Source organism: Elephantulus edwardii, unplaced genomic scaffold, assembly GCF_000299155.1.
Source record: "Elephantulus edwardii isolate Elephantulus edwardi_28Jun2011 unplaced genomic scaffold, EleEdw1.0 scaffold00001, whole genome shotgun sequence".
Lineage (NCBI taxonomy): Eukaryota > Metazoa > Chordata > Mammalia > Macroscelidea > Macroscelididae > Elephantulus > Elephantulus edwardii.
In genome coordinates, this window is record NW_006399751.1 from 4,315,583 (window position 1) to 4,329,867 (window position 14,285).

Below are 14,285 nucleotides of genomic sequence, written 5' to 3' on the forward strand. Positions count from 1 at the left end.
AAGACATATTATCAAATGACTTCTACTCATTAAAGTTTTTAATCTCCAATAAGTTTAGAAAACACATAGTGTTTCTTTCAATTTCAACTCTATTCTGATGAGACTAAGGGAAAGCCAGGTAAACACTGGCTTGTTTTGAAATAGGCCTTTCCCATCAAACTCTAGGGTAAGCTGAGTCAAATGCAGAGAGGGTCTGGGTGTCTGTGAGAGAGCTAACTGTCTACTCTTGAGGGAGACCCTCACTAAAATAGTCACAGCCTATCCACCAACAGTAGTCATGGCCAGCATCCCAGCTCATCCAATAGCATCACTGTCTCCATAAACCCAGATCTTAGCAACAATACAGTCCTCTGTTTCCCAAATCTGAGGATTTCCTTAAAGTAAAGAAAGAAAAAAATATGTCATATATAAATAACATATTCTCTCTGGATGAAATCCATTGTTAATCAGAAATGGAGAAGATATTTAAGTGTAGTCAATTGAAGCATAGGCTCGGGTAAGGCAGAGATTTGATAGGGAAGAGAAAGGACGGGTCAACTGGAAAACCGCTGGATTCAAACTCATTTTAATAGTGGAGTCTTGTCATGCCTATCCTGTCTTCTGACACAGTCAGACGCACACCCTGTCACTGGAGGAAGAGTCCCAACTCCACATGAGGACAGGTCCAAGGCCACTGCTCTAGCCCAAACTGACGTTCTGTGCTGTCACTCACCTGTGCCATTGGGCAAGCCACTGTGGCTGGGGTTCTTGACGGGCTGGCGGTGGCGGTTCCTAGCACCAGGGCTCTGCTCACTGGGTCCTGTGGTTGTTCTGGCTGAACCACCTGAGTGTCTGTGTGTCCTGGGGGTAAAAAAAAAAAAAATTTAGAGCAGACAGATGTAAGTCAGTGGAAAACAGAAAGACGTGTATTCCACCCAAGTCACTGTATTCTCTCCGGCGCTATTTATTGGAAACAAGACCTATTCATTACCCCACTGGTCTTTAGATTCAACAGAACCTAGCTCCAAACAGGGAGACTCAGGTAAGATTCCTTCTTGGTAAAAGCGCAGACAGAAACTTTTTGTAAATTTTTCCACTTGAAGTAAACAAACCCAGGGTGAATTGCTCACACAACTGAAATAACTGGCATCATGTCCTGTGACCATCACATTATTTTCATTGGGTTAAAATGTTAGAAATAAACAAGAATCGCTGGACAGGCTACAGAGGAAATATTCTCCCATTGGGCAAAAAGCCCAAAAGGTATCCAAGTCAATTTTCTCTACAGCTAAGGTGCTTCTCTTGGGAAAAGAAGAGAAAGAGAGTAAATAACTTAAGTGAATGTATATGGTGATATGCTTTCTTCAGAAACGATGATTAAAACAGACTTACTAGTCAATCTCACTAAGGAGGACAGATGGAGAAATGAGCCTACAATACAAAGAAAATTGTGAGATGCTCAGAGAACACAAGATCCTTTCTTAGCTTGAAGATGTTCACTAAGTAAATGTCTTAGCCTCACTACTCTTTAGTGAGATTTCCCCAAGAGAGATCATTCTACTACTTTGCAACAGAGAGATGGTTTAACATCCAGCAAAGATAAGAGGACTCCTCTCCAGGCAAAGACAGAGGTCCAGAGAACACTGACAACATGTAAAATAGAACAGTTAAGAGTAATAGCAGCAATGAACACTGTAACAACACAAACACTGACTATGGAAATACACAGGAGTCCTAGTGGTGCAATGGTTACGTACTTGCTTGCTTACAAGAAGGCTGGTGGTTCAAATTCACTCAGTAGCTCTGTGAGAAAAAAGACCTGTTGATTTGGTGTTAAGATTACAGTTAAGAAAATCATATAGGGTACTTCTACTCAGTCGCATGGGGTTGCTATGAGTAGACAATTGACCTGACAGGACCTACCAACAACATGGAAGAATATAATTTTTTTTATGCTGTAACGTTATGTTCCAATTACTATGATACACACTTTACATATATATTTCATTGACTATAGCAACCCTAACCAAGCCGAAGGTGGGTGACTTTTAATCTGCGGCCCTCGGGCCTGTCTTTCATTATTCTTATTCAGGCATTCCTCTAGGTTGTATAGCTCTGGCGTACAAGTTCCCGTATAGCGGTCACTTGTGGTTGCTGTGAGGCTGACCACTTTGACACTGATGTGTGTCAAATGTGTTAATGGCTGGTTACCCAATGCGGACAGAGAGTGGGGTGGAGCTCCCTGATTGAAACAAGCTTGGAAGGAGGAGTGGCATCCACTTCCGTAATAGCTTGCCTCCGGAAACCCTACGAACCTGGAGAGAGGAGGAGAGACACCCAAGGGTCGAGGACTCTCCTTCATAGGGTCGCTATAAGTCGCCTGCGACTCAACGGCACTTAACAACAACAACATAGCAACCCTAGAGGGTGCTTATAGATAGTCATTAACGTCATTGTTGTTACTGGTGGCCATCAAGTCAATTCTGGCCCACAGCTACCACATGTGACCGGTCAGAACTGTCCCCGTAGGCAGTCCGGGGCAGTCTTCTTTACAGAAGCAGATCAGCATGGCTTTTCTCCTGTGGAGCCAGTGGGTGAGTTCAAGCCACCCAGCATTCGCTTACCAACTAAACACTTGCACCACCAGAACTCCTTCACTTACTATCATCATCCACCTTTTACAAATGGGAAGAGAGGCAGAGAAGTCATATATTATGTCAACAATGGGGCAGAGATTCAAATCCAGGGAGGCTGATTTCAAAAGTTCACTCTCTTTGCCTGGGAGATGAGGATGGGAAGCCTAGACTTAGACAGTCACATGGCCAGCGTCAGCATGAGCTAGGTTTCATAGCTGAGCATCCCTGCTGGGGAGACCCTCCAGTTCTGGTTGCTGGGACAAGCCAACAGTGCAGGAAGCAAGGAGGTTCCTGGGTGAGCATGAACTTCCCTGCTGTCTTCATCCTCTAGTGCAAGGAATGGATTTCTCTCACAAGTTGGACCTAAATCAAAACATTAATGGAGATAATCTTTGCAAAATAAGAATATGAAGGTTTTTCACTATTACATTTGTGCTTTTCTTGATTTTTCTCATTTTCTTAGGGGGTAAATACACCAGAGTTTAAAGAAAAAAAGATTAGTGAGTCAAAATTTTTTTTTTAAATGAAGGAAGGAAAAAGATACTATGTAGAAAATCCTGGAACCCTTCAGACAGACTGTGTAGGGATTGAGAGTGGATGGAGAGGGTCTGACTGAAGGATGGAAATAAAGATTGAATCTGGACACTTGCTTTTCCCTGAGCTAATTTCATAAATCAACGCTGTCAGCCACACCTCTGCCAAAGAAAAATATTTCAAAGTCCCCACTTGGTGGCAAGGGATGTCGACATTAAGCACTTTACCACAGGGCCTTGTTGAAGGCAGGAGCACAGCCCAATCCGCGCGGTCCTCAGTGATGGGTAAATGTATGTATGTGTTGAGGGCTAAGAGCTGGAAGGAGAGAGAAGTGACTAATAGAAGAGAAGGTTCATCTCCACTAAGAATCTCCTTCAAACGACAAAAAGATCCTGTCATTTGGGGCTCAAAGCAGAACAGAGGGTTGTGTCCCATCATGCACGGCAGGCCATGTGGGCAGCACGGAAAAGGCAAAATCAATCCTGCCACACGCACGATCCCTGACAAGTCCATGATTGCTTCCAGTCTCTCCAGTTCTTGCTCTGTGGAGCAGCTGGGCATGACAACAGGGTGGGTCCCCCTTCCTCTTCTGGCTCCCTGCGCCTCTATTCCTTCTCTGAAAGGGCATGTGGTCCAAGTTGAGAGGGAATGCTTTCAGAAAAGCTTAACCACTAATGATAGCAGCTTTCCCTGAATGGCAGGCTGGAGCAGCGCCGGGAGAGTCTGGAAACCAGGGGCAGCTGGGACCACTTTGTGTGAATTGCTGCCTCCCCGCCTGTGGCCAGCTGCCACCACCACCCCACTTCAACACACATACCCTTCCCTGCCCCCATTCATACCTTGTCCTAAATCTGGATTTTGTAGGTTTTCACTCTGGTATTACCTTTAAAATAAGACTTTCGGAAGGAAGGGATGGCCTCAGCAGTTAAGGAAAACCTCTTTGGCACTTTGTGCTCTTGGAGAACTCGTTCAACCCATAAAGGGTTGGACTGTGTTGTGCCTCAAAGCTGGCCTACAAGCTGAAACCACACACCAGGGGCCAAAATAGTACTGGGACAAATGTGGGGTGGGGACGAGCGGAGCTCCACCACAAACAGCCTGGCTTCTGCTCTGTCGATGACTTCAATCTTGGCCTAAGTCCAGGCCGTTTTAGGGGTGCAGGTAGTTACGCAGCCTCTGGGGTAGAGGAAGAACAGGGCTGAATGGCAATGCCAGTCAGACTAACCTCCACAAATTGTTCCAAGGGGCCTACCAAACCAAAAAATATCCTGACTCATAGCCATGGGACCATTTCGGATCCACAGCACTGATACAGGACAGAACAGAATGGCCCCAGTGGGTTTTTCAGGATACAACCTTTACAAGAGCAGACTGTCACTTCACTGTCACTCAGAGTCACTGGTGAGTTTGACCTGCAGGCCATCTGAGTGCCTGACCACTGCACTACCAGGGCAGCCAGCTGGAGGACTTCAACTCTGGCATGCCTCTTTGAGAAGCTCGCATATGTCCCGCCTCTCAAAGAATGCCTCTCAGAAGCTTGCGTATGTTCCTTCCTCAGAGAATGGGCACTACTTCCAGAAAACCAAACAAGGACCAGGACCTGGGGTTCTCTCCAAGTTCCTGAATGTGACTCTGATATGGATGAGGTCCCTAGAGGAGAACTCTTGCCTGTCCCTGACATTCGAGACCATGACATTCTCAGCTTCACCCAGATAACCACAGCTAGCATGCCACATTTACCACAAAGGTGAATTGTGCATTTTCATCCACAATAATTTCCCGAGTCCTAGGCATGTTGTAGGGAACTCTGGTAGCTGGACTGTGGTGGCTTAACCAACAGGTCCCAGTAGCTGGAATACACCAATAGCTCTACAGGCAAAAGACAGAGAGTTTCTTCCTGTTAAGATTTACAGCCCGAGAAACCCACGGGAAGAGCTATGAGTGGAAATCACCACAAGGCCAGTGAGTGAACGAGCATGCCCTGTTCCAGCACTGACTCTCTGCAGCAAATACTTTAGGCCCTCAGTTTCAGCAAGCAAGTTATGTCATCTGTATAAAACAGGCTGTTGATGAGTCTTCCTCCAATCCTGATGCCACATTCCTCCTCATAAAGTCCAGCCTCCCGAATTATCTGTTCCGCAAATAGATTGAAATGGTATACAGACAGGATGCATCCCTGACACGCTCCTTTCCTGATTTTCAACCATACAATGTTTCCTTACTCTGTTCTGAAGTCTGCTTTTTTATATAGGTTTTGTAAAAACAAAATTAGGTGTTCTGGAATTGCCATTTTTCTCAAGGTTAGCCATAATTTGTTGTGGTCCACACAGTCAAATGTCTTTGCACAGTCAATGAAATACAGACATACATTCCTCTGGTACTCTCTGCTTTCAGCCAAGGTCCATCTGACATCTGCAATGTTTTCCCTAGTGACCCAGACTTTTCTAAACCTGGCTTGTATTTCTACTAGTTCTCTGCCAATGTACAGTACCAATTGTTTTTGGATGATCTTCAGCAGGATTTTGCTTGCATGTGATATTATTCAATAATTTCTACATTCTTCTGGATCATCTTATTTGGGGGATGGGAATAAATACGGATCTCTTCCAGTCAGTTGGCCAGGTGATTGTCTTCCCGATTTCTAGACATAGCTCTGGTGGCTTAGTGGTAAGAAACTGTGCATTCACTGCCTCTGAAAACCCACTGGAGGGTCAGCTGTGGATCAGTTCTGACTTGACAACAACAATCAATGACATTACACATAGAAAAACTGAAATTAAACTATGAAGAAATACCATTATACATCTATTAGAATGGGCAAGGTTCAAAGAAAACAAAGCTGACACCGGGTGCTGGCATGGATGCAGTGCAGCTGAAACTCTCTAACACTGCTGGATGGATAAAAAAAAATATGGCGAATAACTGGAAAGTTTCTTTTAAGTTAAACATATACTTACCATATAAACCAACAATCCTTATCCTAGATATGCGCCCAGGAGAAATTACAACAGGTTTATGCAAATACTTGGACACAAATGTCTCTAGCAATTTTCTTCATAATCATCGAAACTCATAAACAACCTAAACGTCCTTCAGCTGGTGCATGAAAAAAAATCTCATTTCATTTCACATATTGAAGAAAAAAGGAAGACGAGATAAAGTATTGATACGTGCAACAACACAAATCGATTGTAAATGCAATGTGCTGAATGAAAGAAACCAGACCAAAAAGTGCATTATTCCATTTTTTTTACAATATTCAGGCAGGAACATGGTTACAAAACCCCCGGTGCTGGGAAGAGAGTCTGACTACAAAGGGCTATGAAGCCCTTCTTTTTAATTGATTGTGGCAGTGGTTACCCAGCTATATATGCCTTTCTCAAAACTCACAGAGCTGGACACTACAAAGGTGACTTCATCTCCACCTAAATAATACCTCAATAAACTATGTAACATTAAAAAGTTGGGGTGTTTTTTTTTTAATCTTCACTCACTGTTTAAACAGTTCAAGTGAAAAAAAATGAAAGCGAGCAAAAGTTTTAAAAGTCATCCTTCTGATGGTTTTTCCTCACATGGGGATGATCTGCCTTTGTTTTGTCTTCATCCTTGTAAAGTTTAATAAAGAGGTCTCCACAGAAAATAAGGGAGCTTTGGTGGCGTAATCCACAGAGAGGAGAGTTGTGCTGCTGACCCAAAGGTGGTGGCTCTTTAGTGGTTCGAATACAACAGCTGCTCCACAAGAGAAAATGAGCAATGTCCTCCCGTGCAAGTGATAGTTACCGAAAGCTAATTTGTGGGATGGTCACTTATGAGTAGGTTTCAACATGGCAGCAATGAGTATTTCAGTTATAAAAAGTAAGTGAATAAAGGCAGATAATAAATATGCAGTGTGAGGAAATGCCCAAAACCAAGCAAATACTAAGAAGCTTGTTAAACACACTGACATGTGATGCAGGACCCTACAAACATGTCTGCTATAAATGCAGATTCTTCAAAATATAGAGGCACATACTCTCTTCTAGTTTACAAGAATTCATGGCCAGCTGGACACCAGGTGCTGAGTATTATTTCCCCCCACCCCCAAAAAAGGCACAGAAAATGAAAGGGAGGTTATTTGACTTCAGATCTAGCCCCATGCAGCAAACTACTCAATAAGAAAGGTTCGAGGTAGAACTGAGGATTGGATTCCTTCCATTTTACATACAGCAAAAGCAGAAGCTAAAATCTCCTAATAAATTTAAAGGTTTTCTCATATCCCAATGCAGGGGGTCAATATTTGCCTAGGATTACTACAATCAAGGGCCCCTGTCCTCAACCGGCCACTTTGTCCAACACCAAGCACTCTTAACTGGACATTGCCTTTTAGTAGCAGCATGGAAACAAAACTGTGCAAGGCTGGGCCTGCGTCCAGCAAGACAGACCCAGCAAGAAACAGGTGTTTAAAATACACACATGGAAAAAAACCCCGACCAAACAGCAGTTATGGGGGGGAAAAATCCATTTCCACCATTCAGAGAAGTGTTGATGAGTAAACCTATTCCCATCACTATCTCCTTAATTCTTCCTCTGTGCTCAAATGCAGGTTAGGAGAAAGGGATGGGTATAAAAAGAAAAAGGGAAAGCATAATTAGAATTAAAATAGGGCTATTCTAGCCACTCCAAGCATCATTTATGGCTCTATTCCACACCCTTTCTCTAAGTTGTCACTCTCACAAATGACAGAGAAGGTGAAAAATATAAAGCCACTGCCCATTCTAAATTACAGAAAGACACGTGGATTTACTATTTTTGTTCAACCTGGAGTGCAGAGCAATCCTGTCAATAGGGCCAACTTTATCCAACAAAAAAACTCATCTGAAGAGAGAATGTACGATACACTGTGACTCGTCTAATTCCAGGTTGTATGTCTGGCTCAACTGAAAAAGAGCATTCAAACACTCCCCCAAACCTGAAAGGGAGCTGAAGTTCAAGAGGGGAAATGTTTATTAGTCCCAACCCCTGCCTGATACAGCAGTGGGTGGCGTGTGGTTCCCTAACAAAGACACCAGGCTGATTTGTCCCATGACCTTAAGTCATCGCAACCTAAAGTACACTTGAGGGCTTGTGACGCTTTCAGTGTAAAAGACAAGGCTCGTGGGCCATCAACCCCTAAGACCTCTAGCAGGAGTCTCCTGGGACTAACCGGAAGGACAAGACGAGTATTTGGACAGGCTGGGCCACAGAAGTGTCTTCAGTTTCCTCCTACTGGTGTCGGAATCATCATCCTGCTTAGAATTTGACTCTCCCCATAGGCTTCCTGCAGTACAGCACTTAGACGCAAAAGACTGCACGCAATCTTGAAGGTGTTGGGAGCACACTGAAGCTTTCATTCTAAGGGTGCTGAGATGATGAGTCAGAAAAGCTGAAGGGCAGCAGGAGTTCATCTGTTCTATGAGCATTTCTTATAACACTGCCTTAAATTCCTACTGATGCAAATTCAGAGCCTTTGTTGTTCTTCTTCCTGGCATACTCATCCCAGGCCTCTCCACCAAGCCAGTTCCTAATCCAAATCTTGGTCTAAATGACCTGCATCTCTCATATTGCAGGAAGTTCTCCAGTCTCTCTCTTAGCATCCTACACATGCTCTATATGCCACTTGTATTTGTACTTGCATATTCGTTTGTGTGGGTTTTATTATCTGTCTAAGGAGGTTCATGAAGGCAACAACCACTTAACATGGTACCTGATCCACAACAGCCATTCAAGAAATACTAGCTGAATGACTAAAATAAGTAAGACTTAAAGTTCAGAAACACTCTTGGGATTATAGTCTCTAGTAGTTTACATGTTCTTTCCAATTCACTCGCTCATCACCTCCTCCCCATTTCCCTAAAGAACTAATTCCATCTTCTACCAGGTATAGGCAGTGCCAGACCTACCACCTTCCGTAAAGGCTAGTCCTCAATTTCATGTGACATCATTCTCTAGCAGCAGGGTCTAAGAAAGAAAAAAGCCTCAAAAACCACTGCCTAAAACTCAGTTGCTTCCTACACACACCATTGTGATGCAGTAACATGTGCAGTATATGGATTTTTACAAACCATGCAACCCGTTTAAAAGCTTATTCCCTATGAGAATTATATGCATGTGCACATCACATGTAAATAATACAGTACACTAAAATCACAAGACAATCTCCAAACCCAATCAAATTTTATTTTGCACAGTTTTGTGCTAGCTTCATCTCACATACTTTGGGCCTGTTGTTAGGATAAGCCAGTCTTCATAGAAAGACTGGAAAAAATAGTGCTCGGCAAAGTAGAGGGAAAGACCCTCAATGAGATGGACTGACAATGACTCTAACAGTGGGCTCTGGTGTGGCAGAGATGAGGAGGATGGCACAGGATACGGCAGAGTTCAGATCTGATGTACACAGGGTGAACTGTACTCGCCAGCACCTAAAACCCACCGAATTTCAACACACTACAACCAAAAAGGATAAAAAGTGGAGACTGTGAGAACGGCACAGGATAGGGCAAAGTTTCCATTTCTTGTTCATAGAAGCGCCATTAGTAACAGTCGACTCCACAGCACCTAACAACAACAGCAAGGTCCTTTATGAGAGAAATGCGGTGGCGGGATAGTTAAAGTACTTGGCTTCTAGTCAGAAAGGAGATGGTTAGAACCCACCAGTTAGTTGCTCTGCAGGAAGAAAGACGAGGCAGTCTGCTTCCGTAAAGATTGAATGCCTTGAAAATCCTATGAAACAGTTCTATTTTGCCCTACAAGGTCTCCATTAATCAGAATCAACTCCACAGCAGGGGGCTTGGTTTCAGAGTTGGAATGTCCTTTACGAGACACACATTTTTAAGATTCAACAATCACTTGGGAATTTGGAAACTTACATCTAGGTCAGTTATCACTGTGCTTATTGTAACATTCTTTTCTGGTAGTGTTAAGGTACATCAACTTTGTGCATTCTTCCCAAAACAAGATGTGTTTATGTTTCAACTTACCTGATTCCAACCTGACCCTTAAAAGCTGCAGAGATCTGAAAAGTATAGTAAGTACCCAAAAGGCTGCAGGGGAAGCACAAGGGACTGAGACAGGGAGTGGGAACCCACTGGTGGAGGGGCTATGCCTTAGGGAGCACAAAGCAGCACAAATACTGATAACAGTCACCCCCCCCACACACCCCATGCCTCTAGGATCACAAGAGCCATCACATTTCAGGAGTTGGGGCGCCAAGAACATAAACAAGTGGCAAGACCCACCCTGAAGTCCCGGCAAACCGGAGCAGGAACACAAGTCCCTTTCAACTCGGCAAATATTGACTGAGCCGCTGCTACGTGCAGCGCAGCACTCGACATGATCCACAAGGAATACAAAGATGAATGGGCCCACACAGCCTGAGCCGGGGGTTTGGCAGAAAACTTCATCCCCCCAAACCCCCACATTCCTCTCCCCAAAAAATAAGGTGAAAGGAGGAAGAAGTAACTCCTCAGGAGTCCCCACTTCATTTTTCTTTTCTAGGTAAAATGCAAAACCTGATGATTCAATTGAAAATAAAAGGTTCTTAAAAAGCCTCTTTGGAAAGGTAAAAAATGTGAAGGTAAAAATTTCAAGGGGGGAGGAGAAAAATCAACCTGTTTATAATCTTCTCTTTTCTGCACAAAATGACACTGACACTGTATCTTATTGTAGGTTTTTACTAAAACTCATTTTGTTATTAAAAAGTGTTCTTTCATAGGTAGTTTGTTAAGTACACCCAGGACACTAAAGTGTTATTAAACTCAGCATAAAGCTAAGCAGAACATCTCAGACAGGAAGCTAGTGAATCAGCTCTTTTATCCTTGACACCAGGAGATGCAGAATTTCACACTCCATTATCAACTACCATATTTTTTGCTCTTAACACATTCACACAAGTACTGCATACACGAAATTTATTTGCACTGCACACAGGCAACTAGCATGGTTTGCAAAAGTCCCCTATAACATGCGTGCTGTGTACACAGAAGTATGGTAGTCAGTGAATCAAGATATATTCAACTCAGTCAAGACCCAAAAACCAGGGGAGATCTGGTGGCCTGGTGGCCTAGTGGCAAGAAGCTGCACTGCAATCCCAGAGGTGCATGGTTCGAATCCACCAGATGCTCTGCCAGGGAAGGAGGGACAATCTCCTCCTGTACCAGTCAGATCCGATTTGACGGTACACGCACACAAAATAATAATAAAATAAAATTTTTTAAAAAAAGACCCAAAAACCCAGTCAAACACCAGCTTTGAGTGGAAAGTTAGTCTAGACACAAAAAACTCCAACTCGTCATAGTGTGGAATCAACTCCTAGCAGGCCATCCAGTGGGTTGCCAACGCTGTCCATCCTTCTCCTATGGAGCCACTAGTGGATTCCAAGCAACTCGGAAGATACCAAGAAACATATGGTGCCTAAGACATTTTAAAGACAGTTGTTACATTAGATTTCTTCCTTAAACCAGTTAAACGTAATTACAAGGGGCATCAGCTAAAATAAAGAGCTAAAAAAGCCTGAGGCAAAAGAATGGGAAAAAATATGTATGCCAAGCAAATACAAATGGAAAGAAGTGGAGGAAGCTATGCTAATATTCAACCACACACAAGTTTAATAACTAAACAAGTTTAATAGCTAACTAATAATTAAGGTATAACGCACCTGCAGTACAACTCATATACACAGGTCTTTTCTCCTCCCATCAAATCTCCTGGCTCTCCCACCAACTGCTGTTGTTGTCATTGAGTACCGTAGAGTCACAACAGACTCATAACTGACCGTCCGGTGGATTTTCAGAGGCAGTTAATCGCACGGAAGGAGTTTACCTACCCATCCTTCTCCGGTGGAGCAGCTGGTGGCCTTGAACCGTGTGACTTCAAGATTGCAGTGTGGCTTTTTGCCACTAGGCACCAGAGTCTTTACAGGGGAAGACTGTCCATCTTTTACCCATGGAGCAGCTGATGGATTCAAACCACCAACATTCCAGTTAGCTGTCCAACATTTAACATGCTATGCCACCAGACCGCCATTGTCCTATGTTGTTACTGTGTACCATCGGGTACTGGCCCATAGCTGACCTTCCAGTGGGTTTTCAGAGGCAGTAAATCACCCAGGAGGAGACTCTATCTTTATCCCACAGATCAGCTGGTGGATTTGAACCTCCTGCCTTTGGTTTGCAGGGCAGTTTATTACCATTAGGCCACCAGTATTCTCTTGTTCTACAGAGCTTGCTAAACCCCAAGTTAACCATTATAGGATGAGACAGCATCATAAACTCCTCCCCTTCCTGCCTTTTATCCCCATCCAGTGACATCATGGAGCCTGAGAGTCCCCTCTATTCCCATCCCCTCCCGCCAGGTAGATATAGGGGGAAGTTCCACTCTGTGCGACTTGGACTTAGCACCATTGTGGGAGTCATCACACTAAACCATAAATGTCACTGCTTATCTGCCTCCCACTAGATGCCTTGACGTCACGGACCATGACTTCTCATTCTTATCACCCCAGCCTGGCTCAGAGCCTGGCCTTCTATGTTTCTAGAATGAGAGTGCCAATGCTTGCCTTACTTCCTCTTAGTTCATGAAAAGTTTCTTACCAGCCTTTCAGCACACACAAAGGACTATCAAACAAATTCCTGTGAAATCAACAGATCTGAGTAAAATACATAACAACAATGATGTTGTTAGGTGCCCTTTGACTCCAACACCTAGCTATCTCACATGCAACACAATGGAACCGTTCTCATGATTGCTGCTGTGTTTAGCCTCGTTGGAATCAGTCTATTTCATGCCAAGTCTTCCCCTCCTGCAGTGACCCTCTACTATACATAATGCATATTAACACAGGGCACTCTGGTTGTGCAGTCTGTAGGGAGTTGCATTGCTGACTCAAACATCACACCTTCCTGACAGTTCAAATCCACTAGTCACTCCAAGAGAGAAAGATGGGTACTCTCCTCCCATGTGGTCTGAGGTTTCTGTAATGGATAAATTAATGTGTAATTACTTGATTGTTGGTGCTTGCTTCCACTGTCTGGCACTGAGGACATGGTGAGTGCCTGTCCACAGTCTCAATCCTACTCCAAACGTGCCAGCTGCTCAGAGCAAAGCCCTCCCCACTCCTTATGAGCAGGGGCTGTGTCTGAGTTATCAGTTAGAATACACTTTTTTCCTAGTCCCCTCTCCTGCCTCACAGATTAAGGGAGCTGGAGCCAGATAACAGTGAAAGCTAGAGCTGGAGGGTTGGGGGTGGAGGAGCCTCGCCTGAAGACTGGGAAGGTGTTACATTCCGTTTGATGCTGACAGGGTGACATCTCCAAGTAACTGCAGCTCCAAGTCAAGTAGCTTTTAGTCACCTCAGTGGAGGGAAGGTGGCAGTGGCCAACAATGACACAGGGAATGGCCCTGCGCCCAGAGGCCCAGCTCCCGTCGCTCGCTCTTCCCAGTTCTCCCTGGGCCTCCCAGGACTTCCTGAAGTGTTCCCAGCAGACTCACACCACATTCGTTTATTTTTCTTTCCTTTCTGGGCGAGGCTGTCTACAGACACAGCTGATGGGCTATTTAGAGCTCACCCAAGACTGTAGGCCTTCGTTAAGTCTCCGAGGGTCCAGCTCTCTGCAATCGTCAGAGGCAGTAGATGCCAAGGCAAAGGCTTGATAAACAGGGTAGATCCTCAGCAGGACAACAAAGCAAGGCAGATGAGGAGGGGGCCAGAAATGCCCTGATGAGGGTCTGAAATGCTCTCAAGTGAAAGAACCGCTTTTATACACAGTGGACAAGACCTAATGTGTGCCTGGTACCATGCATACACAGCATGCAAGGTGGGTGGAATTGCAGCATCCATCCTTCACAGCGACTTCTCCACCCCTGGGATGTAAGGCACATTTATGAACGCGGTACACGTGCCACACAGGGTGCAATAAAAATTCCCTATGACCCACCTATTGCACTGTTTGGAATATATGCCAAGAAAATTAGAACTGAGACACAAATGGAGACACGTACATCAATGTTCATAATAGTAAGAACATGGACACAGCTGAAATGTCCAGCCACAATCAAATGGATTGAGAAACTGTGGTACATTCACACAATGGAATGCTACGCAGCAAACAGGAGCCATGATTT

At 44.2% G+C, this 14,285-nt stretch overlaps 1 protein-coding gene across 1 annotated transcript in view; it reads right to left on the reverse strand.

Moving 5' to 3' along the window:
* Positions 1-14,285, reverse strand: part of WWP2 (WW domain containing E3 ubiquitin protein ligase 2) — a 150,114-nt gene that overhangs the window by 64,142 nt on the left and 71,687 nt on the right. The window contains exon 7 of the mRNA XM_006878647.1: positions 713-840. Coding sequence (XP_006878709.1) covers positions 713-840 — 128 coding nt within the window. The remainder of the gene's footprint in view (positions 1-712; positions 841-14,285) is intronic.